Raw genomic sequence first — 25,730 nt, forward strand, 5'->3', positions numbered from 1 at the left:
TTCCCTGGTGGTCCAGTGGTTAAGACTCCACACCTCCAATGCAGGGGGCGTGGGTTCAACCCCTGGCCTGGGAACTATGATCCCACATGCCACGCAGCACGGTCAAAAAAAACCCAAAAAACAACATGGTTACTATATGACCCAGAAATTTTACTCCTTGATTTATATGTAAGAACTGAAAACATATGTCTGCACAAAAAACTTGTACACATTCATAGCAGCATTATTCACAATAGCCCAAAAGTGTAAACAACCCAAATGTCCATCAACAGATGAAAAGATAAACAAAATATGATATATCCATACAATGTGATCTTATTCAGTCATGAAAAAGAATGAAGTACAAATACATGCTACAACATAGATGAACCTTGAAAACATCATGCTCAGTGAAAGCAGCCAGACACAAAAAGCCACATATTGTATGACTCCATTTATATGAAATGTTCAGAACAGGCAAATCCATAGTGATTAAAAGATTAGTGGTTGCCAAGGGCTGGGGGAAGGGAGGAATGGAGAGGGTTTCTTTTTGAAGTGATGAAATGTCCTGGAATCGGATAGCGATAATGGTCGCACAAACCTGTGAATATCCTAAAAGTCACTGACAGGTACACTTTATTAAAGGGTGAATTTTATGTTATTTTAGTTATATATCAATAAAAAGTAGCCCATAAGAATTCAAAATGTTTGATAAATGTGTGCCCAATTAAAAGCCTATTAAGTATCATGTTTTATAGAAACTAAATTTTCACTACAAATATAAATTTTGCTGTTTGATAATTTTTCTACTTCATGAAGGGATTATACTAGCAAACATCGTATGTTTGACTTAAGAGGAGAGGTCCTACATAGCATAAAAAGCTTATCCACATACATTTTTTGTATATTCTCACCTGAAAAAAAACACAATAAAGACAGTCTGACAACTGGAGCTATCAGCAGAGCTGTCTGCTTCACAGGGACAAACAAAATGGATAAGGTGACCCTGAGAGGGCGATTAACATGATGAAAGTTTTGGGGGAGGGCACATGGGACCAAGACCATGGAAAGGAGGGGAAGGAAGCAGGATTGGGCAGGTGGAGAGGCTGGACTGTGATGCAGTCTCAAGGAAGGCCCCAGGAGACCCTACTGGAAACTCTAAAGCTAATGGCCCTTTAGCATTGTCCAGAGTTGGGGCAAGGGGCTAGGCCTTTTATACCTCTGTCTTGATCAATCACTGGATGAAGGATATCCTTGAGAAAGCGGGGTGGCGACCTCAGGCAAAATGGCCCTCTCCAGTCAATAACTCCTAAGGGAACTGACAGCCAAGGGTTTCCTGTTGGTGGTACTCCCAGTGGCTGGAGGAAATAGTTCCTCATTCCCGAAGGGGGATCTGGGTGGTGCATCACTGCCTCTACCACCTATACTAAAATGCTTGGGAAGAAAACTAGGACTTACCAAGAACCTACTGATATGTGCCAACCACTTTCATAGACGTTATCCCATTTAATCTCATAACCACAGGTCCCTCAAACACAAGGTCACAAGGTGAGTGATGGAAGTGGGAGGAGGGGCCATCTCTGATTCTAAAACTCTTTCTTCCACATCACATTTTCCAAGTGACTCTTTGACAATTGTAAGTTTCAAAAGTATTTATTGACTCATGACTTAAAATTGGCATTTTCTGAGCATCTATTATGTCCAGGCACTGGGAAATTATAGAAAAAAGACAAAATGTCTGCCATACACAAACATGCACACAAATATACATATATATGTATGTGTGGAAATACACATGTAAATATGTAAACATATATGTGTGTGTATATATATATACATACATATATATATGCGTGTATATATATATGTATATATATACACACATACTTGTTCAGGCCAAAATCTTGGAGTCCTCCTTGAAATCTATTTCCTCATATGCTATGTATAACCCATCACCACGTCCTGTTGTTTCTAGCTCCAAAATGTACCTTGAATCTGCCCACTTTCAGCTATCTTTGCCCATCATCATCTTTTGCTGGGGTTTCTTTAGCAACCCCCTAATGGTCATTCTGTATCCTCTCTTGGCTCCAATCCATTCATCACCTAGTCTTCAGAGTGATTTTTCCCAAAATGCACAACTGTGCATGCTACTGTGTTGCTTAAAGTCTTTCAATGGCTACATTTGGCTTTTAGGATAAAGTCTAAATCCTTTAGAAGGTTAACATACATTTACTTAACAATTATTAATTGAGTACTCTGGTCCAGGCACTGTTGTAAACAATGGGAATATAGCAATGAACAACAACAACCCACAAAAACTCCTACTCTTGTGAAAATTATAAAGATTATACTCTAGTGGGGTTGGGGAGAGACAGAAGTAAACATAATAAGAAAATTACAGCTTTTTCAGCCATCTTGGATGCTGTGGAGGCCTGCTGGGAACAGGACTTCTAAAACGACAAATATGTCTGGAAGGCTGTGGTCCAAGGCCATTTTTGCTGGCTATAAGCGGGGTCTACGGAACCAGAGGGAGCACACAGCTCTCCTGAAAATTGAAGGTGTATATGCTCGAGATGAAACTGAATTCTATCTAGGCAAGAGATGTGCTTACGTGTACAAAGCAAAGAACAATACAGTAACTCCTGGTGGAAAACCTAACAAAACCAGAGTAATCTGGGGAAAGATAACTCATGCTCATGGAAACAGTGGCATGGTTCGTGCCAAATTCCGAAGCAACCTTCCTGCTAAGGCCATTGGACACAGAATCCGTGTGATGCTGTACCCTTCAAGGATTTAAACTTACTGAAAAGTAAATAAATAAAAGTGTGGATTTGTTCCCTTGTATTTTTGTTAAAAAAAAAAAAAAAAAGAAAATTACATATGCTATAAGAAGATAAGCACTATAGAGAACAACAGAGCAGGGTAAGTGGAAGAGGAATTCCAGGTGTCTGTTTGGGGAGGGGAGGAGTTGCAAGTGTCTATAGAGTGATGTGGGTAGGTCTCACTGAGAAGGTGACATTTGAATAAAGAAGTCACAAAGAATTGAAGGAGGTAAGGAAGAAAGTCACGTGGGTGTCTGGAAGAGCCTTCCAGGCAGAGGGAACAGGGAGTGCAAATGTCTCAAGGCAGGACTACATCTGGTAAGTTCAAGGCCTAGTAAGGAGGCCAGTGTAGCTGAAGCAGAGGGAATGAGGGGGAGAATGGAAGATATTGGAATCAGTGAGAATAGGTAATTTTTTTCAAGGAGTTTTGCTGTAAAGAAGAGCAGAACAATGGAGTGGTATCTGGACGAGGAACTGCAATCAGAGGTTTTTGTTTTGTCTCATTTTGAAGACGGGAGAAATAATATCTTAATGCTGACGTGAATGTTCAGTAGAGGGGAGAATCACTGGGCAATGTCCTTGAGTAGGCAAGAGGGGACTAGGCCGAGTGTACAAGGTTGGCCTTATGTAGGAGCACAGACTACAGCAAGTTTTCTCAATCTCTACACGTTTGACATTTTTGGGTGAGCTAATTCTTTGTTGTGAGGGGCTGTCCTGTGTACTGTAAGATGTTTAGCAGCAACATCAGCCTCTACCATCACCCCATCTGTAATAACCAAAAATGTCTCTAGAAATTGCCAAATGTCCCCTGGGAGGCAAAACTGCACCCATTTGAGAGCCACTGATCTATAGTAACAGGAGGAAAGGTAAAGTACTATCAGAGGATAAGACAACCACTCAATATATGAAATGAAAAGACAAAGCTGCATTTATTGCTTACTATAGGCAGTGAGAGTCACACTTGTCAGGCACATGTTTAGAGAAGACCAAACTGCTAATCTTATATTGGATTTAGAGAAAGTGGGGAGTTCAGGGATTGGTGACCTTTCAGAGGTCTAAGTGTGTTGACATTCTCTGCAGAAGTGATAACTTGCATGAGAATATTGTTGATTGGTTGGCACTTGGAGGTGTGTGTACTGAAATGAGTCTGTGATTGGCTGATTTTCAGAATCAATGGGTTGTCTCTGGGCTTGCAAAAGCATGTTCACTGGGGTGGGTTATCAATAGACTGAACTTAAAACTGGCTCTGATTTCTGGCTACTACCATGGGAATGTGGGAACTTAAAAAATTCTCAGTATTCCACATGCTAGTGGGTAGATGCGGTGGTGTTAATTTGTGGAAGTTTTCTTCTGATTGCTTAAATTTTTTAAGTGAAATAGGAAACAAGGACATCAGCAGACAGGGAGGATGGATTCGAAGAGACACTGAAGATTTGAGGAGAGAAATATGAAAGTCATCTATGAAAGTAGGAGAGGAGGTACACTAGGGAAATGTAGTATGATTACTGGGCAGAATTAAGGGCCCACTTGAGGTCGACAGTACAAAGAGAGACAAGTCAGAATGCCATGCATTTTTTCTTTAACCGTATTCAGCTGACAGGGTGCAGGAGCAGAGTGGTGGAACGCTGAACTCTACTGTGATTGAGGTTTTGCCAAACGAGTACTACAAAGCAAGAAAGGTCCAAAGAAATTGAGAGTACATTCTAGAGGATGTATTATTTTCAGCTATATATTTTGCTTTTTTATGACATTGTCAAAAATACTCAGTAATAGAAAGAATAATATAATGAACCCCCATGAGTCTATCACCCAAAACCAACAATTAAAAACATTTTTCATCATGGGATTTCCCCTGTGGCCCAATGGTTAAGACTCCACGTTCCCAATGCAGGGGGCACAGGTTGGATCCCCGTTCAGGGAACTAGATCCTGCATGCATGCCGCAAGTAAAGATCCCGAGTGCTGCAACTAAGACCTGGAGCAGCCAAATAAGTAAATAAATAAACATTAAAAAAAATTTTTTTTCATCTATTCTCCTCACATTTTCTTTTCCTCCAGAACTTTAAAGCAAATCCCAGACGTCATACTAGTTCACCCATAAACACCTCAAGACGTATCTCTTATAAGTAAGGATTTTTTTTGGCCACGACACGAGGCTTGTGGGATCTTAGTCACACAACCAGGGATGGAACCTGGGTCCTCAGCAGTAACAGTACCGAGTCCTACCCCCTAAACCACCAGGGAATTCCCAGTAAGGACTTTTAAAAACCATAATCACAGTGCCATTATCACATATAACAAAACTAAATAAGTCTTTAATATTAACTAATTCTCTGTCCATATGCAAATTTTGCAAAGGAATGATGATAATGATTGGCATCGAACTGAAGCTGGCTAAGGAGGGAAGAAATAAGGTGGTGTTGTTCGGAACAATGGAAAGGCTGAGATCAATAGGCTGAAAGTCCTGGTGGGCGGGAATAACTACTGAAGTTAGGAGCCCACAGAGAGTGAGCTGGCGGGGGGTGGGGGTGGGGTGGGGGGTGGCCCCACTTTTACCTTTGCCCATTGCTCAGTTACATCAGTCTCTTTTTCTGTTTATTATATGAGGAAAACTCCTTCCAGTTTGGGATGCTGTTAGAGTCTGTGTAGATCTCTTTCCCACAATCTCATCTATTTTAACTCCAGCACAGATGCTCTCAGGAGAATCTGTAGACTGAATTAGGTCCTCCTTTACCCTAACCCTAACCCTTGGGATTTCTTTGGAGCACTTGTAATTTCAGAAGTTCAGGAAAACGTATTTTTTTAATGTCTAACTCCACTAAAAATTACGTCTCCTTTATTCACTGCTGTCATTGCCAGCGCCGAGGACAGCGTCAGTAGGACACCCTCAATAGATAATTTTTGGACAAAGCAGGGAAGAAGTGTTCGATAACGGCAAACGCCAGACTTCTAAACCCACCCATAACACGGTTTCTAAGGATTCTAAATTATTTACTCTCAAGTGACTGTCGCCATTCCCTCACAGGTAAAAAGATAAACTTAGCAAAGTCTTATCAGTTAATTATCTTAAGACTAAATTGGGCCCCTCAACCCTGCTGAACTCGGAGAGACAGCGCTCTAAAAACCTCTTATCAAGCCAAGTATGCTCGTACATAAAGGAAACGACTAATCTTGGTGTTTAACCAGAGCCCTCCTGCAAGGGTCCACCTCGGTTTTGTTTGTTTGGGCCACGCCGCGGGGCATGCGGGATCTAAGCTCCCCGACCAGGGGATGGAACCCACACCCCCTGCAATGCAAGCGCGTAGTCTTAATCACTGGACCGCCAGGGAAGTCCCTACCTCGTTCTAAAATGGCCAGGAAGGGCTGGGCCCGGCGGTGTCGCCCGGCAGGTTGCTTGGGCCAACGCGTGGGAAGCCAAAAGAGGATCCTAACAGCTCAGAACGGAAGTTCCTGAGCCTTCATACGCGCCAGGAAGCAACTCGGAAACGGACCAAGATGGCGGCGCCCACTGAGGGGCCAACGTTTGCCGCGGGGGTCGAAAAGAATTGTAGTGCGGTTGTTCGCTCCCCAGAAGAGACTCCCCAGAAAGTCCGACAGCTGATAGATGAGGGGATTGCCCCGGAAGAGGGAGGCGCCGAAGTGTGAGTCCGCGAGTCCACCCTGGGTCTGGCGACGGCGGATTGGAGAGGGTTTGGGGGACTCAGGCCAGGGTAGGATACCCTGGGTCTGTAACTCGGGCGATGGGAATGGCTGCGACTCGGGATCTTGAAGAGACTGGGGTTCCAGTCGCTCAGTCGGCTTTAATTTTCTGCTCAGGAGGTACTGGGCGCAATTTTGCCTTAAGACAGGTTTTGGGAGGAAGGAAAAAGACAGGACCGCGAACTGAATATGCGCACCTGATTTCTCTTAGACTTCTTAACCTTTTTAAGTCCTAGACACCTTTGGCAGCCTGGTAAAGTTTGTGAACACCTTCTGAGAATTATATTTTTAAATGCATAAAGTAAATTACATAGGATTATAAAGGATACCAATTACGTTGGAATGCAGTTATCAAGAAGTAAAAGAAAAAAAGTGATGCAGTAAAACGCTTCATTATTTAAGAGTTAAATAATATCTAGTAATAGGTCTGTTATCTACCATAATTTTGAAGTAGCGAGAGCATAAACGGTATTTCAAAACATGTGCAACAACCATAATGTGGTGACAAAATACCTGTGATTTCCATTGATGACAAATTTACAGATACTGCTGATGCTACTGTGGTTTTTTAAATTATCTTCATTCATAATGGAGGGAAATGCTACATTTCAGTTAGAGGTTACCAAAATAAATGTCATTTTTTTCTATCCAAGTTTATGGAAGCTCTGAATTTTTTCCAAGATCCACACCTCCCTGAGGCTGTCACTCTCAGAAGGATTCTTAGAATAAATTACTTTATTTTGAGTTATAATACTTGGTGTAATCTTACTTTTATTAAAATTACTTTTGTCTTCAGCAGTTCCTCCCTCTAAACTTCCCAGGTGCTGTTGAAATGCCTTTCACTGAATATAAAAGAATTGTTTTGCTGGTTTTTTTCTCCTTGAATTTTTTCATGAAATAGCTAAAATTCTTTACTTTGATTTAAATTTTCAAATTAGTTCCTTTGGGGAAGAAGTGCATAGCAAGGATCAATCCAGGTAGAAATATCAAAATTGTCATTTTCTGCTGTTAAAATAGTTAAATTTCTAAGATGGTTCAAATTGGATAATGCACAGAAGCCTTGAGTCTTATTTTGTGTTTACAAAAATTATGCAAAATACTGTTGGGGAGCAATGAGTGAGGTAGCATAGTTTGCCAGTATAGGATTAGTGGAGCATGGTCAAGGTAGAAATTGCTTGAAACTTAGTTATGGCCAAACTGTAGAGATTTGAATGCCAGTCTGAAGAATTTGGATTCTGCTTAGTAAGTATTGTGAAACTATTGACAGTGTTAAACAGAAAAATTACCTGACTGAAATGATATTTAGAAAGGTTAAAATCCAGAGTGGCGTGATTGATGATACAATGTGCAGAGAAGCTAGATAAAAAACGTTTAGGCAAAGTGATACCTTGAAAGGATTACCAATAGTTCTGCCACTTTATTTTAGGAAGGACACATCTGCCACACTCCAGTCAGTTAATGGATCACCGCGAGCAGAAGAACCTCCATTGGAATCTAGAAGCAAAGAAGCCTTCTTTAGCAGAGTGGAAACCTTTTCTATATCCTTTTTGGTTTGAGTGAGTTGCACTTTCTGCCTGCTTCTGGAATTAGTCTCCTAGGAGTAACACCACTTTCTCTGATGTTTTTAATTTTTAGAATTAAACTTGGTAAGAAATTTGGCTGGAGTTCCATGGGCTCTTCACAGGGATAGTTCACAACATGGCAGCGGGCTTCAGTCAGAGTGAGCAAGCAAGAGAGAGCAAGATAGAAGCTAGGTCTCAACTGACATCACATCACTTTTGCCATTTTCTATTTGCTAGAGTGTTTTTAATTTAAAGCAATTACAGACTTATAGAAAGATTGCACAGGTTACAAAGAACTTCCATGTGAGTACTTGAAAGTAAGTTGCCAAAGTGACACCTCATTACCCCCAAACATTTCCCACAAACAAGGACTTTCTCTTACATAACCACAATGAAACCATCAAAATTGGGAAATTCACATAATAAATTACTGCCATATAACCCTTACATCATAATCATTCCATCAATTGTAGTAATAATGTTCTTTATAGCAAAAGGATCCAGTTGAGAATCCTCAGTTTTTCCTTGAATTTCATGACCTTGATACTTTTGAAGATTATAGGCCAGTTATTTTATAGAGTGTATCTCAACTTGCATTTGTCTGATGTTTCATTATGATTAGATTCAGGTTATGTAGGAATATCACAGAAGTAACGCTGTGTTCTCATTGCATCCTGTCAGGTGGCACATGATTTTGATCTGTCCCTTTACCCTCGATCATCATTTTGATCAATTGATTAAGGGAGTGTCTGTCCTGTTTTCCATTGTAAAGTAGCGTTTTCCTCCTTTGTAATTAAACTTTTGTGGGGATGTGCTTTGAAACCATGTAAATATCACATTCCTCATCAAACTTTATGTAACTTATTGTAGCAGCATGGGCTCATGATTTCCTTTTTTATTCAATGGGTCATAATCCATTACTATTATATATTTTGAGATTCCAGTTGCCCCTGATTTGGTGAGTGGGAGCCCCATGTAGATGCTCTTTACACCCCACTTGGCTACAGCACCCCAAGGTAGGCCCCCCTCTGTATGGACTCCCTCTTTACCCGACTTGGCTTTTTTTTTTTGGCTTTTGACACCATGCGATGAGCTGTCTTCCCACCTCCTGGCTTAATCCTCTGCCTTGCTCACCACCTGGTGGCTTTAGGACTGAATTGTTCAGGAAGGGGAAAGTATTTTAACCATGCTTCTACTCCTGTTCCTTGGATTAATTCCTGATATTGACAAAGCATTTAAAATCATTTTCTTTTGTTGTTTTTTTGTTCCCATTGGATATAAATTGATTGCCACTTTGATATGATAATTATTTATTTAACTTAAGCTAGTTAAGTGATTCTATTACTTTTATTCTACATAATCCAAACTCCTTTAACATTTATATTTAGATTCTGTTTCTAGCCTTCAGTCCTCCTTTTGCTGCTATTAGAATGTTTTCAAGTTCCTATATCCCTTGTAAAAATATAGAACTTTCCTGCATCTTTTATGTTTTATCCTTTTTTTTTTCCTGTGCTCTGTAAAACAAGAGCTCTATAGGTAAAATAGAAAAAGCTGAGTGTTGAATATTAAAGATCAATAAATATTTTAGGACATATTTCCCATGCACATACTTACAGATGCTCTTGATGCTCTCAGCTTACTTAAAACACACATACCACACACACGTTAGTATATAACAATCAAATTTGGGGTAGGGAGGAATAATGAATATTATTAATTTTACTGACTTTATTCTTCAGAAGGCAAAAGTGGATGTGATACAATAGGAGAGCAGAGATGAGTGATAAAATATTTCAGCTTGTTTGACCTTCACCATCCCTTACTGCTTAGGCAAATCCTAGTGCTTTCACTAGTGTTTTCAAATCCTTAGTATTTCATATTAAGCAAAAGCGAATGGCTTTTCTACTGTACCCCACAACCAATAATAAAATAAACATTTTAAACATATAAAATGCATAGGGCTTCCTGTTGCTTTTCCTCTTAATGTGTTTATTCCTATAAACATTGAGTTAAAGTTTTCATTTCTGACTTGTTCATTTTAAGGTACATGCATGTTGTTTTTCTTAATGTGAATACTCTTTGAAATGGGCAGGAAAGCCCCCTGAGCTGTCTCCACTGGTCTGTGCAAAATATGGCTGGGTCACAGTTGAATGTGATATGCTGAAGTGCTCCAGCTGTCAAGCTTTTCTCTGTGCCACTTTACAACCAGCTTTTGATTTTGACAGATGTAAGTATAAAGTACAAATTACATTTTTCTCCATATTCAAAAGACATCTATACTAGGTTTTTTGTTTTTTTTTTTGCGGTACGCGGGCCTCTCACTGTTGTGGCCTCTCCCGTTGCGGAGCACAGGCTCTGGACGCACAGGCTCAGTGGCCATGGCTCACGGGCCCAGCTGCTCCGCGGCATGTGGGATCTTCCTGGACTGGGGCACGAACCCATGTCCCCTGCATCGGCAGGCGGACTCTCAACCACTGCGCCACCAGGGAAGCCCTATACTAGTTTTTCTGAAACGACCAGTCACTTGTGTTTGATCAAAGAATGTGTACTTCTGTATATAACAAGGTGAATTTGTGATTGTCTTCACCCTAATTACTAGCTTTAGTCATTACTTTTTTTTTTTTTTTTTTTTTAAAGCTCAGCTACTTTAGAGTGAACCTGACTTTGTGTATTCTGGGAAACTAACAGCAGTATGTTTATTTTATAGTTCCGAAATTTATACTTAGGCTAAGAGACACAGGACTTTTATGAAGGCTCACATTTTGGAATGCCTGCCTTATAAGATACATGATATCTCCTTTGTTATTGCTTTCAGAATCTTGATTTAGAACTTGTTTTGTGAAAAATAATTCAGTTGCTAATATTTCATATCTTTAAAATTTTTCTGAGTTATTTTAATTCTTAGTTGTATCTATACTCTTAAAGGCTTTTGGTCATTGGATTTTGAATCTATATAAGACATTGTTTTTAAGGCATTGTTATCTATTCGGGTTTCAGATAAGGAACGATGTGCTGAGCTGAAGAAAGCCTTGTGTACTGCCCATGAGAAGTTCTGTTTCTGGCCAGACAGCCCCTCTCCAGGTACTTATTTACAAAATTTCCCATTTACCATCTCTTCTTGGTCAATGCGGGGTTCTTTTGTTTTGTTTTTTTGCTTGTTTATTTGTTTTTAATTGGGGTATAGTTGCTTTACAATGTTGTGTTAGTTTCTGCTGTACAGCGAAGTGAATCAGCTATATGTATACATATATCCCCTCTTTTGGATTTCCTTCCCATTTAGGTAACCACAGAGCATTGGGTAGAGTTCCCTGTGCTATACAGCAGGTTCTCATTGGTTATCTATTTTATACATATTAGTGTATATATGTCAATCCCAATCTCCCAGTTCATCCCCACCCCTGGTCATTGCGTTTCTCATATTGTCTATTTCTTTGAGAAAATCTAGCCTTTGAAGTTTCTTTTTCCTCCTGTCTATTTGTGCTTTACAAGAGAACTAATATTCATTCACTCATTGTGTTATTTATTAAGTGCATTTGACATGCCAAAGGTTTAATCGTACATACATTATCCAATTTAATCCTCTCAGGGGCCCTAGGAGGTAGATATCAACCTGATTTTTAGGTGAGGAAACTGAGAATCAGAAATCTTTCTTTTTTTACTATTTTATTTATTTATTTGTTTGTTTGCTTGCTTATTGCTGCATTGGGTCTTAGTTGCTGCGCGCGGGCTTTCTCTAGTTGTGGCAAGCAGGGGCTACTCTGTGTTGTGGTACGCAGTCTTCTCATTGCGGTAGCTTCTCTTGTTGTGGAGCACGGGTTCTAGGCGCGCAGGCTCAGTAGTTGTGGCTCGCAGGTTCTAGAGCACAGGCTCAGTAGCTGTGGCACACGGGCTTAGTTGCTCCACGGCATGTGGGATCTTCCCGGACCAGGGCTCAAACCCGTGTCCCCTGCATTGACTGGCAGATTCTTAACCACTGTGCCACCAGGGAAGTCCCAAGAATCAGAAGTCTTAAAACCAGCTAGTGAGGAGCCATGACCATGGTTTTATCTGATCTCAGACTCTCTGCTTTTCCCACCAGAGCAAACAGCCCCATGTTCTACCCAGGCTTCCTGGTACACTAATGGCACTAACGGTGGCAGTTAAATATGGTTCAGTTGCTAAAGAAGACTCACAGGACCCCACATGAGAGTGATTACAAATCTACAGTTTATTACAGTAAAACAGCACAATATATCAGTAGCACTGAAGTAAGGATATCATCACAGCCAAAGACTGCCCCATGGTAAGGGGTCTGGAGAGGCCAGGTGCAGGCTCCTCTTGTCCTTCTCGTGTAAGGGCTGTGGCAGTACGCACTCTCTCTCGAATCAGAAACCACTGATGTGTGCACAAAATGCTTCAGAACAAGGGAGCCCAAGACGTAGTCTCAAGTGGGATTTGCTTTTATTTTGCTGGCCATGTTGGCATATTCCTGCTGAGTAACCAGCTTCAACAGCCGAACCCGCCAGGGGGCTCACCAAGACCAGGGACAAAACTCTTTGGACCCATGTTTACAGTGCAGCACTATTAATTCATATATTTCATGCTTGACAGGACCAGCTCCATGTAGGTATGTTTTTTATTTCAGTAGGACAGCTCAGGCTAATTCCAGGGTCACTGATGCCCAGGAATATTCCATGAGTGACCACTAAGAGGAAAAAATAGTTGGAAAGTGACCGTAGAGTGCCATCTACTGATATATGAAGAGGTGATAGAAAAGGAATTATTAAGAAATAAAATTTTTAAAGTGAAAATGACTGTATAACAAGGATTTCCTGCTGTTGGCCTAGCTGTTTCACGGTGTAGTATAACAAAACTCAGTCCTATGCGTATTTGAATCTTCTCTGTCCAGTGCACCCAGGGCAGAGATAGATTCTCTATCTGCTAAGGCCTATGTTGGTGGTTGCGAACTCTTGCTACCATGCACTCTACTTTCTTTTTTTTTTTTGCATTTTAATTTTTTTGTACAATTTTTAAAGGTTACTTTCCATTTATAGTTACTACAAAATATTGGCTGTATTTCCCATGTTGTACAATACACTCTACTTTCTTGGTCCCATTTGTGACTTCAGCTACCACCTACTTGAAGACTTCTGACTTCTATTCAGATCTCTCTTTAGAACTTGACTCATATTTTCAACTACCTTCTAAACATTTCCACTTAAAATCTTACAGGTACCTAGAACTCAAAATATACAAAACTGATTTCTTCATCTTATGCTTAAAACTTTATTCACTTCTTATGTTGTCTCCATCTTGGTAGATGTTACTTACCTCCCCCTCCAGTTATGCTACCCAAAAACCTGAAAGTCACCTTAGATGCCCCTCCTTATCATCACCAGCTGGTCCTATCCATTCTACCTCCTAAATAGATCTCAAATATGACCTTCCAATTATATCATCCCTTGATTTGTTTTTTGTTTTTTTTTTTGCGGTACGCGGGCCTCTCACTGCTGTGGCCTCTTCTGTTGCGGAGCACAGGCTCCGGATGCGCAGGCTCAGCAGCCATGGCTCACGGGCCCAGCCGCTCCGCGGCATGTGGGATCTTCCCGGACCGGGGCACGAACCCGTGTCCCCTGCATCGGCAGGTGGACTCTCAACTGTGCCACCAGGGAAGCCCCCTTGATTTGTTTTTTTAACATTCAAGAGACTTTTGTGTGGAGAAAAGAAAACCTCAACTATTTATACTTTAATGCTTGCATTTATTAAGCATATCTAATAAAATTGTGAAGGTAATTTTTTTCTAACATTTACCAATAATTACAAACTAAATTAAATCACTGTAAACATTTTAAATTGCAATTACTAATTTATTAGGACTGATTATTTTGAGCATATCATATACTTTAAAGTAGACAAAATACACACATACATTAATTGTAAAACACATATTTAAACTTATGTGAAGACATTTTCATGATGGGATTAATTTCTTCTCTGTTCACTCTTTTCCCTTCATAGGTTTTTAGTGGTACTTTCTTAGGGTTGTAACAATCAGACAAAATCCTGAATTAGAAGATGATCAGATAGGTGTTGGGACCTGGTTTCTTCTCCCAAGTTTTGTTAAACCAAAGCCACTGGTCATCAGGACGTGTTTCCGTTTTATTATTAAACCTCACTTTTTTAAAGTCCACACCTTTCTCATTGATTTCAGTTTTTTATTACCTGACTTTTCTAGTAAAATGATGCATCTTTTAAAATTAATGACTTTTTTGACCTATTTGGTTGCTTGCAACAACTTTAAATAATTTTTTAAAATTTATTTGTTTATTTTTGTCTGCGTTTGGTCTTCATTGCTGTGCGCAAGCGTTCTCTAGTTGCGGCGAGCGGGGGCTACTCTTTGTTGTGGTGCGCGGGCTTCTCATCACGGTGTCTTGTCTTGTTGCAGAGCACGGGCTCTAGGCACGCAGGCTTCAGTAGTTGTGGCACGAGGGCTCAGTAGTTGTGGCTCACGGGCTCTAAAGCGCAGGCTCAGTAGTTGTGGCACATGGTCTTAGTTGCTCTGCGGCATGTGGGATCTTCCCAGACCAGAAATCGAACCTGTGTCCCCTGCATTGGGAGGCGGATTCTTAACCACTGCACCACCAGGGAAGTCCCAACTTTAAATAATTTGATAAACTCTTAAGGAATATTTTGTTACCCTTGAATATAGAAAGTGTCTCTTTGTTTTATTTTTAACTTCTTGAGTAATTTCTAAGATTGTGGAGTGTTTCAAGTATAGAAAAAATTGTAGATAATAATAATATAAGAAACATCTCTGTATCTACCACCCAACCCCACCTAATACTAACATTTTGCTATCCTTGCAAAACCACCCCCCCTGCTTTCTTTCTGTTAATCAGGAAGAATTACAGATACAGCTGTGTAGTCGTCCCCAATCTCATTCCCTGCCTCCCTGTCCTGTAATAACTACTATCCTGAATTTGGTGTCCATGATTTGCTTACATGGTTTCTATGTCTACAACATTTACATGTATCTAGAAGCAATATATATGGCACTATTTATTTGTTTTAAAATTTTCTATGAATGTTATCATTCTATATATATTCTGCAACCTACTTTTGTAGGGGGAGTCAACTTTTTTTTAATTAATCCATGTTGTCACATGTAGCATGTTTGAAGCTTTATAATAAGTAGGGCCATCTAAAATTTTAGTCTTCTAGGAGATGAGGGATAGTGTTTATCTAGTTAACTTTCCATTTGGGAAAACTAGCTTATTCATTTTAGAACCTCCTGTCAAACCATCTTTGTACATGATTGTTGTGTGTGACTGTAACTCGAACACCCTTTTCCCCAAGTTTTGTGTCATCACAAGTGCTAATCAATCCTTCCTGTACTTGGTACACTTCCTACCTACTCTGATTCTATTTAGCATATTCGCTCTTCCCTTCTCTGCTTACACAGATTTTGAGCTTTTAGATGTATAGATTACTGTTTTTCATAAAATTTGGGAAGTTTTCAGTTAGTATGTCTTCAAATACTCTTTCTGCCCCTTTCCCTGCCCTTCTTCTGTGTCTCCCATTATGCAGATGTTGGTGTGCTTGATAGTGTTCCTTCATTCAAAATTGATGCTCCTTCTCTCCATCCTTATGCCATTCATATCTTAGAGGGATTACTATTTTAAATCACCTTCATGTCTGCTAAGCTTATTTCTTTGCATCCAGACTGACCCCTTAGTCTCTGCTCTAAACTAATACATATTGTCTATAATATCACTTTCACTTCTTCCTTTTAAAAAAATCTTCCAGTAGTTTCTCATCACATACATTAATAAAATCATGGTCTGGCTGCTGTCTATACTTTAACCTTCTCTCCGACTAGTCTCCCCACAGGAATACTGTGTTCCAACCCTGTGAGACTATTTAGAATTCCCCACATGTGCTATCCTCTAGGGCTTTACTTTTACACACTGTTGTTGGTCTTTCCAACTCAGCTTAGACCTGACTTCTTCTGAGAAACCTTTCCTGAGACTCTGCTTTTTAAACATAATCACAGGGACTTCCCTGGTGGTCCAGTGATTAAGACTCCATGCTCCCAATGCAGGGGCACGGGTTTGATCCCTGGTCTGGGAACTAAGATCCCGCATGCTGCACAGTGTGGCCAAAAAATAAACATAATCACAAAAGTACTATCACAGCTCTATCCAAAAAAATCAGTAATTTCTTTTTCTTTTATTGTTTATTTTTCCAGCTTTATTGAAGTATAATTGACAAAATTGTAAGATATTTAAAGTATGCAGGGGGCTTCCCTGGTAGCACAGCGGTTAAGAATCTGCCTGCCAGTGCAGGGGACACGGGTTCGAGCCCTGGTTGGGAAAGATCCCACATGCTGCGGAGCAACTAAGCCCGTGCGCCACAACTACTGAAGCCCGTGTGCCACAACTACTGAAGCCTGTGCGCCTAGAGCCTATGCTCTGCAACAACAGAAGCCACTGCAATGAGAAGCTCGCACGGCACAACGAAGAGTAGTCCCCGCTCGCCGCAACTAAAGAAAGCCCACGCGCAGCAGCAAAGACCCAACGCAGCCAAAAATAAATAAATTTATTTTTTTAAAAAGTATGCAATGTGGTGATCTGATATACATATACACTGTGAAAGGATTTCCCTGCCCCCATCAAGTAAATTAATTCTTTTTTGAAAATTGCATTATGGGGCTTCTAGGAACCAAAGTGTAGTATTAGAGTGAGATGATAAGGATTTTAAATATTAGGGCATTTGATTCTGGGACCAAAGAAATTGTAATCATTTTAAGACCAAAAGTACTAGAAGTTTAGCTCTATCAAATGATATTAAAAACCATACTGTAATCATTTTGTTGTTGAGAAATAAAAATCAGTACTCTGATAACTGATCTTTTAGCATCAGAAAATTAATATTATTTAATAATAGCAAATATCTATTGGGTGCTTCCGTGGTGGCACAGTGGTTGAGAGTCTGCCTGCCAATGCAGGGGACACGGGTTTGAGCCCTGGTCTGGGAGGATCCCACATGCTGCGGAGCAACTAGACCTGTGAGCCACAACTACTGAGCCTGCGCATCTGGAGCTTGTGCTCCACAACAAGAGAGGCCGCGACAGTGAGAGGCCCCACGCACCGCGATGATGAGTGGCCCCCGTTCGCCGCAACTAGAGAAAGCCCTCGCACAGAAACGAAGACCCAACACAGCCAAAAATAATAAATAAATTTAAATATATATATATATCTATTGGTAGGAGTAATGAGAAATCTGTAAATTATGTGAGATATTGTCTCTGCCCTTAAGGAAAATAAAACATTACTGAGATTAAACCTAAAAACAATACCTAAAACAATCCTAAAAAACAAGTGATAAATAATGATAATAATGATGAAGTAACTGTGATACGTAGCACTTACTGTACACTGGGAACTATTTTTAGCACTTCAGTTACATTATTTTAATTGATTATCACAAGTCTAGGTGTTATTGTTAATTTCTTAGTATCATCGAATATCATCAATTTACATTTCCCCTGTTGTTCTATACATGCTTATTATTTTTTATAATTTGTACCAATATAATCTCCCAGTTTACTTTTTCCACAGATCGATTTGGGATGTTGCCATTGGATGAACCTGCGGTTCTTGTTAGTGAATTCCTAGATCGTTTTCAAAGCCTTTGTCACTTGGACTTCCAGCTTCCTTCCCTGAGGCCAGAGGACTTAAAAACTATGGTGAGTTTTTCTTGGCTAGCATACAGTGGCCTTCAGTTGTCGCCAGCATGAAGCATTTCTTTTAATGACAAGAGGCTACAGATAGCTAAGAAGAGAACTACTTGTTTGTCTCTTAACTGACCTTTTTCAATCTCTACCGTTAAAGAGGACCTGAGGGTTTAAATAAGTGAGTTCCATTTAAACTTTCAGATATGATTCTTTAAGTGGCGTAAATTCAATTTTATCTCAATTTGTTACTGAAACATTTAACAGAAGATACTGAAATGTGGCTTCATATGGTTTATCGCATACTATTTTCCAAAAGAAAGTGCTGGAGAAGTTATAAACTCCCTTTTCCCTTGTAAATAGAAATTTTGAAATGCTCTGTCCTATCTGCACTTTGAAACTGAATATTTACTGTCCCATTTCATCATCCTGTGGGTATTCTGTCAAGACAAACTTTACTGTAGGAAATAGAAGCTATTATTTTGCTTCTTCAAGTTGAGAAGCTATTATGGATTTTAGCACCAAACTGTTAGCCTCTGATGCCTATTATAAATGTCCTCCTGTCTCTAGTCAATGAAAGTTTTTTCACCCTGTCATAATGCTTTCTTATTCTTAGAACAAAAGTAAAGACTGTGGCAAGGTCTTTTGTGGTGTCAAAAGTAAATTCATTGCCAGGCCAAGAAATTAGTAGTAGTCTGTTGTGATTATTTGGGTTTGAAATTTACAGGTTTCAGGGAAAATATGCAATTGGTAATTTGAAAACAAGTTAGTACTAAGAGAAGATGTGGTAGTTCCAGAAACACTGCTCCCTTTCTCAATCAGCAGATCCAGGGCAGTTCAGAAAGCTCCTGTGTGATACCTTAGCCTGTGCTGGAAGTAAGTCTTCTCCAATGAAGAGAATTGTCTTCGTGTTTGTCATTTTTTTCATGATTTTTGCCTTGTATCACCTAGGTACATCATTATCTATGACTTTTCATGGTGGTTGAAACTTTAAGTCTTTTCTCTTGATTCCTTTGTAGTGCTTGACAGAAGACAAGATCAGTCTTCTCCTGAACCTGCTTGAAGATGAACTTGATCACGGAACTGATGAGAGAAAAACTGCAACCAAACTAGGTTCAGACATCATCCAAATCCATGTCACTGCCTGTATTCTCTCCATGTGTGGCTGGGCGTGTAGGTTAGTGAATTTGCCTGGGGACATAAACTGTGACAACATTATATACCCACACACAGCAGTTACTCCTAGCATTTGGAGATCACATGGTGTTTCCTGTGAGAAAAACAGTGACAAAGAAAAACTAAGGGGGTGGAGGAGGGATAGAAAGAATTAGCAACAAAACCAGAATTAGAACTCAGGAATTCTTGAACACGCCTGAACTTTGTTTCTTTTACTATCACTTCCCAGCTGGGAATTCGTGTTCCTATAAACAGTGAAGCTCCTTTCTAGTTTTAGAAAGGAAAAATCAGTTTAATTGATAGGAAGTACGGAAGGAAGCACCAGCTGGAATCCTCTAGGCCCCAAGTTGGTGTCTGCATTCCAGCTGCTCAGTTCAGCAGACTCCCTCTGAGACAGAAGACTGTCAGACCAATTTTGATTTACTTTAAATATGCTTTCTTTGGTAGATTAAGCAATACTTTTCATTTACACAGAAAAACTTTAAAAGGGACATGAGAAATTTATAAAACTTACCTTTAAAATAGGCTTGCCATAGAGAGCATGCTAAGACCCCTAGATCTTTCTGTAGGAAATACGTGAGAGATGATGAAGCTGGGTCCTAGGATCGGAGGACGGGGCCCTGAGAGGAGGTGGTTCCCAGTCCCCTGGCCTGTTTCAGAGATTTGTTTGATGAGATGAAGCATACTCACAGATCATTATGCTTAGTCCCTTGAAAATGTTATCCTCTGAGAAAACGCACTTTTTTTTCTATTCCTACCTAGTTCTTCGCTGGAACCCATGCAGCTCTCCCTGATAACATGTTCACAGTGTATGAGGAAGGTGGGGCTCTGGGGCTTCCAACAGATCGAGTCATCCATGACCGACCTGGATGCGTCCTTTGGTCTGACCAGCTCCCCCATCCCAGGCTCTGAGTGCCGGCCAGAGCGCTTCTCTCTGGTGCCTGAGTCTCCTCGGAGGATGATGACTCGGAGCCAGGATGCCACGTTTTCCCCAGGCTCAGAGCAGGTATAGACTTAGTTGGCTTGTTTGGGGTGGACTTTTTATTTATTTTTTCAAATTTTATTCTGTTTTTTAAAAAATATTTATTTATTTGGCTGTGCCGGGTCTTAGTTGCAGCACATGGGATCTTCGTTGAGGTGTGTGGGATCTTTTAGTTGCGGCATGCGGGCTCTTAGTTGCAGCATGTGGGATCTAATTCCCTAACCAGGGAGCAAACCCGGGCCCCCTGCATTGGGAGCGTGGAGTCTTAAGCACTACCACTGGACCACCAGGGAAGTCCTAGGGTGGACTTTGTTTTTTTTGCAGTACACGGGCCTTTCACTGTTGTGGCCTCTCCCGTTGCGGAGCACAGGCTCCGGACGTGCAGGCTCAGCGGCCTCACGGACCTAACCACTCCACGGCATGTGGGATCTTCCCGAACCGGGGCACGAACCCATGTCCCCTGCATCGGCAGGCGGACTTTCAACCACCGCGCCACTAGGGAAGCGCTCAGGGTGGACTTTTTAAAAACAGCATTCTTACCAAAAGTGTTGTTGGCAGAAAAGTTGGAAATTAACTTAGGTTGTATAATTAACTTAGGTTAAACTTCACTTATAACCGCGTTGACAAGAATATTACAGAGTGGCTTTATCACCAGTTGCAATGGAGATGCTAAATTCATTATTTTGTATAGAAATCTAATATTCTTTGAAGAGTTTAGTTATGTAAACAGTTCAGAAACTAAATTCTTATAGTTTTAAAAATATAGCTTTCACATGCTTCTAGAAATATTTCTCCTGACCGTAGTCATTAATGTCATTAGGGTACTTCCATCATCTCCCCTTTCCTTCAGGCTGAAAGGAGCCCAGGTCCCATTGTCTCTAGAACTCGAAGCTTGGACTCTTCCAGTCCTGTTGACCGTCCTGAGCCAGAGGCCGCTAGCCCCACCCCCAGAACCCGCCCAGTGACACGAAGCATGGGAACAGGAGACGCCACTGGCCTAGAAGTGCCATCTAGTCCTCTTCGGAGAGCCAAGCGGGCTCGCCTCTGCTCTTCCAGCAGCTCGGTGAGTCTGCCTGCATGTGTGGAGGCCCCTGAGCACAGCAGCACCCAAGCCCTCACCATGCAGCACAGAGAAGCAGGCATGAGCTGAGACTGGTCCTGTGGCTATAAGGAGGCCATGAGAATAAGTTTAAAGGTGGGACAGTTGGGTGACCAGAGGGAAAAAAAATTTAAGGGTTTTGCCATTTGTTTCTTTGGGACATCTTCTGGCAATGTAATAAATTTGTCTTGCCCAAGGGACAGTAGTGAGAAAAGAGGATAGACCTGATAATGGATGGTTTAACACAAAGGGAGTAAAAGAATTTTAAAAGTGAGAGGGAAATACATAGGCGAAGTTTAAAGGAGAACGTAAAACTAGAAACGTGGGCATTGTGAGATTCTAGAGTTGACAATTTATAGCAATGCCTCCCTGAACTTACATAGTATCTGCCCTTCATTAACACGGATTCCTCTTCCTCCTCTCTCAGGACACATCTTCCCGAAGCTTCTTTGATCCCACTTCTCAGCATAGAGACTGGTGTCCTTGGGTGAATATCACATTTGGAAAAGAAACCAGGGAGAATGGTGGAACTGAGGTAGATGCCAGCACCCCGGCAGAGCCAGGCTGGAAGGCAGTGCTGAACATCCTCTTGGCCCACAAAGAGTCTAACCAGCCAACTGAAACCGACTCCATGGTGAGATAAGCCATTGCCCTGACCATGTGCAGCACTTCCTGTTTATGGGATGAGGAGAGGAGGCTGGTCCTATAATTAGCACCCTGCCTGCCCACAGCTTTCATAAGTCAAGGTAGACACAGTCTGGGTTCATCCTAGAGAACAGGCATGGGACTGGTTCATTCTTTCTGCAGTTTAGCATATGGCATTCCACCGAATTCTGATAAATTCTTTGTCTTCTCCACTCAAATGACTCGAAGTAGAAAAGGAATACAGAAACAGAAAGGGATAACAGGCTGCTGCTAGTGTTGCAGAGCAGCTGCTTTTTCCATCTGAGTTACTGTCACTTGTACTTGGAGCCTGGCCAGTTAACTTAGCTGTCAGGATGGAGCACTGTGCTCCGCCACCACGACCTTGATTTCATTCCTTATGGTGGGCACGTTACTTTGCTGTGTTCCGTGGCCCCCTGTGCACTGACCCTCAGCTGCCATCACAGTAATGACTGCTGCTGGTGACACTTGTGGGTAAATGCAAACCCGTCATGACAGCTGAGAAAACAACTCAAGTGTTTGCTCTGTGCAAAGGACGGAAGTGAGAGGAGGGTGGGCATTAAGGAATCACAAAAACTGCATTCTCTTTCCTTTACTGGCTCATTCCCAAATTTGCCATGTAACTTGCTTAGTGTAAATATAATAATTTCTGACCTCTGTTCCCTCCAAGGACAAAGTAAAATAATACTTGCCAGCAGATGTTTATCAGAAGCATTCCCAGATTCATGGTTTTGTAGGGTCACAGAATTCCACTGGAGGGAGCTATAGTGATGCTAGACACCCAAGAATGTGCATTCAGGGGCTTCCCTGGTGGCTCAGTGGTTAAGAATCTGCCTGCCAATGCAGGGGACATGGGTTCAAGCCCTGGTCTGGGAAGATCCCACATGCTGCAGAGCAACTAAGGCCGTGCGCCACAACTACTGAGCCTGCGGTCTAGAGCCTGCAAGCCACAACTACTGAAGCCCACATGCCTAGAGCCCATGCGCTGCAACAAGAGAAGCCCGCAATGAGAAGCCCACACACCGCAACGAAGAGTAGCCCCCACTCGCCGCAACTAGAGAAAGCCCACATGCAGCAACGAAGACCCATTGCAGCCAAAGATAAATTAATTAATTTAATTTTATTTATTTATTTATTTTTTTGGCCATACTGCGTGGCACGCAGGACCTTTGAAGGTCCATTTTAACAACTTGTCTTTTAAGATTCCCCACAGCTGCTGTGACTGGGAAGTACAAAACTTAGAAGCTCTGCAGTAAAGGATCTTGAAGTTAGAAAAAAGTTTATACTATTTTTCAACTTAAATCTCTCAATTGTGTCACTGTATTAACTAACTAAATTGCCCTCAGTCACAAGTAAGAGTTCAAACTTTTCCCTCCTGGAACTTTATTTTATTGAGACATTCAGCCACAAAGAGTATAAGAAAACAGTGAAAATGTCGTCTTCTGTCAGAAATTAGAGTGAACTTTATGGATTATCTTGCTAGATATGTTTGTGCTCTCACTGAGACCCTGTGCTTTTCACTATGACTCTCAGAGGCAGAGAGAACCACATGTTCTGCTTCACTGAGAACTTTTATCTTTTAGTGAACTGTTTTGTCTCCCTGTAACACCATTTCTCAGAATCTCAGGTCACTTCACAGACGTGATCAAGTGGCAGTGAGATTCTTCCTATTATTAGCTCTGCTGGCTAAATCATGAGTCTGAGAAGGCCAAGGTCATAGTTTAAACTCTTACGGGTCATTTAACTTTGTTTCATTCCTTGGCCTTAGATTATACTATTAGCACCAGCTCGGCATCTTGTAAATATGAATCCTTGTTCACAAGAGATGATGAATAGGGCCAATTCAGCATCACAGACGCGAAATCAGTGCAAAATGTGTGCTGCACTGATGCTGGGTCACAAGTGTCATCCTCACATTCAAAGATTAGGACACATACGGATGCTTGGAGGAGGACATAAGCCGTATTTTAGAGGCTCCAGAGTATGTTAGCAGTAATCTAACAGTAGACTCAAGCTTCTTGATTTTTAGTCTGGCTTTAGGTGTATATTATATGTAGCACAATATAAGATTAACTGGTTTTACTCACTCCTAGACATATGTAGATCATTGTGGGAGAAATTTACAGACCACACCTTAAAGCTATTACCCATCCTTTGTCTCTATAAAAGAATTTAATCTCTAATAATGAGCTTTTCTATTTATAGAGTCTCTCTGAGAAATCAAGGAAGGTGTTCCGAATATTCCGGCAGTGGGAATCTTTATCCTCATCCTGAAGATATTCCAGCCCTTCCTGCAGAGAAGTGGAATGAGTGGCTTTGAAAAATGAAGCCTGAATTCCCTTTTGAGCAGCTGATGCTAAGTTTTTCTCCATTCTGGTTTAATCATAAGGAGCCCCTGCCCTTGCAAAGGCATGTATGTCATCATCTGCATCTGACTGAGGGGAAAACCTGTTTGCAACACAGGGATGTGGGCTGGGAGAGGTAGGGCGACCCTGGCTCTGTTCAAGGAGTGCGTGGTTCCAAAACTCAACTGAGGACCCAGGACTTGAGCATTTTTAGTGTCTTTAGTGGGGGCAGTGTTTTGAGGACTCTTATATCCCAGGAATACATCAGTATGTGTTAATAAAATATTTGTTAAGATTCTCACAGCTGGAGAACTGTTTTCCTCCTTGTCTAATGGGCTGACATAAAGGAAGCTGAGACTGAGAAAACTACAGTGGAGCAGTAAACAAAGGCAAAATTTCAGTTTTCAGATTGGCTGCAAAGCCTGGAATTTATTTGTGATTCTAGTCGAAGAAGTATTCCTAAACCAGAGGCAAGACGTTGTTCATTATATCACCAGGAGATCTCCTGATGTGTTATAGTGAATGGTAAGCTGATAATTTTCTCTCTTTACTTTGATAATAACAGAATAAGAGACTGTAACAAAGGGAGGAAGGCTCTTCAGAAGAGACCCCTCTCCATGTGCCTTCTAATGCAAGGCTCCCCTGAGTGGGGCTCCCCAAGGCTCTTTCACTGCTGGTGGAGAGCATTGGTGTCCATGGTGGAGAAGCTGACCCTGACCTGCCCCAACTGAATAGACTACCCATTGAGAAAGTGAGCATGAAGGAAACTAGCTATTCTCCAGAACGTTGTACTTTCTTTTAGTGACTGTGGTTGGTTGGTTTTATAACTTCTTTTATACTGAAGTATTTTAAAGAACATAGGTAATATAATATTCCACCCATGCTAAACTTTAGGTTATATCTCTAAAAAACAGACCATTTTTTCTATGTACTACAGCCAACAAAAATTAATAATCCCTTAATATCATCTAATACCCAGTCCATATACAAAATTCCCAATTGTTCCAAAAATAGCCTTTACTTTTTTTTTTTTTTTTTTTTTTTGTGGTACACGGGCCTCTCCTGTTGCGGAGCACAGGCTCCGGACGCGCAGGCTCAGCGGCCATGGCTCGTGGGCCCAGCCGCTCCGCGGCATGTGGGATCTTCCCAAACCGGGGCACGAACCTGTGTCCCCTGCATTGGCAGGTGGACTCTCAACCACTGCACCACCAGGGAAGCCCCTGTCCTTTACATTTGATTTGTCCAAACCAGGATCCAATTCAAGATCATGGGTTGCATAAATCTCTTTAGTCTAAAGGACAGTCCCTTTTTCTCATATATGTCAGATTTTAAATTTGTCATTTTTCAATCCTGACTTTTTAAAAGGGTAAATAGTGTTGATATCTTTCCTAAATCAAGCCTTCCTCCGTGGATAAGCCTGTTAGAGGCTGCTTCCAAGTTATTTTTCTAGGGGTGCTCTTTTGCCTTTGGCACTAATGAAAGGCTTGACTGTTCATTCTCCAGTCTCCATGGTCCCCTTAGAGGCTGGTTAATGGGCAGCTCTCTAATGTTACAGGAATGAGACTTCTGGCCCAGGGTGGGAAGCCATTTGCTGACAAGTGACTATGTAGAAGTCTGCTCACTAGAAGCTCATAGCCTCTAGATCACGATTTCTTAAGGAGTAGTGTAAAATCATTAACACAAGGTATTCAA

At 41.2% G+C, this 25,730-nt stretch overlaps 1 protein-coding gene and 1 pseudogene across 5 annotated transcripts; both read left to right on the forward strand.

Moving 5' to 3' along the window:
- The first annotated feature begins 2,386 nt into the window (after nt 1–2,386).
- Nucleotides 2,387–2,823, forward strand: LOC113618111 (60S ribosomal protein L35a pseudogene; annotated as a pseudogene). The gene has a single exon (XR_003431889.1). The product of XR_003431889.1 is annotated as a 60S ribosomal protein L35a pseudogene (transcript).
- Nucleotides 2,824–6,045: 3,222 nt separating this feature from the next.
- ZC3HC1 (zinc finger C3HC-type containing 1) lies at nt 6,046–24,341 on the forward strand. 4 transcript variants are annotated; one of them, XM_027101937.1, is made up of 10 exons: nt 6,046–6,441; nt 7,926–8,037; nt 10,138–10,288; nt 11,059–11,142; nt 17,661–17,788; nt 18,793–18,950; nt 19,712–19,955; nt 20,782–20,994; nt 21,458–21,664; nt 23,899–24,341. In XM_027101937.1, exons 1-10 carry the CDS (start codon nt 6,296–6,298, stop codon nt 23,965–23,967), a joined length of 1,512 nt encoding a protein of 503 aa, XP_026957738.1. In that variant the 5' UTR covers nt 6,046–6,295; the 3' UTR covers nt 23,968–24,341. The 4 variants fall into 4 exon arrangements, with proteins under 4 accessions (XP_026957738.1, XP_026957740.1, XP_026957737.1 ...); XM_027101936.1 differs by having other exon boundaries at nt 6,280–6,441; nt 20,752–20,994; XM_027101938.1 differs by having other exon boundaries at nt 6,329–6,441; nt 7,926–8,055; nt 10,131–10,288; nt 20,752–20,994.
- Nucleotides 24,342–25,730: the final 1,389 nt, after the last annotated feature.

The sequence above is a fragment of the Aethalodelphis obliquidens genome, unplaced genomic scaffold, assembly GCF_003676395.1.
Source record: "Aethalodelphis obliquidens isolate GAN/ISIS:26980383/991018 unplaced genomic scaffold, ASM367639v1 scaffold5, whole genome shotgun sequence".
In the NCBI taxonomy this organism is placed as follows: domain Eukaryota; kingdom Metazoa; phylum Chordata; class Mammalia; order Artiodactyla; family Delphinidae; genus Aethalodelphis; species Aethalodelphis obliquidens.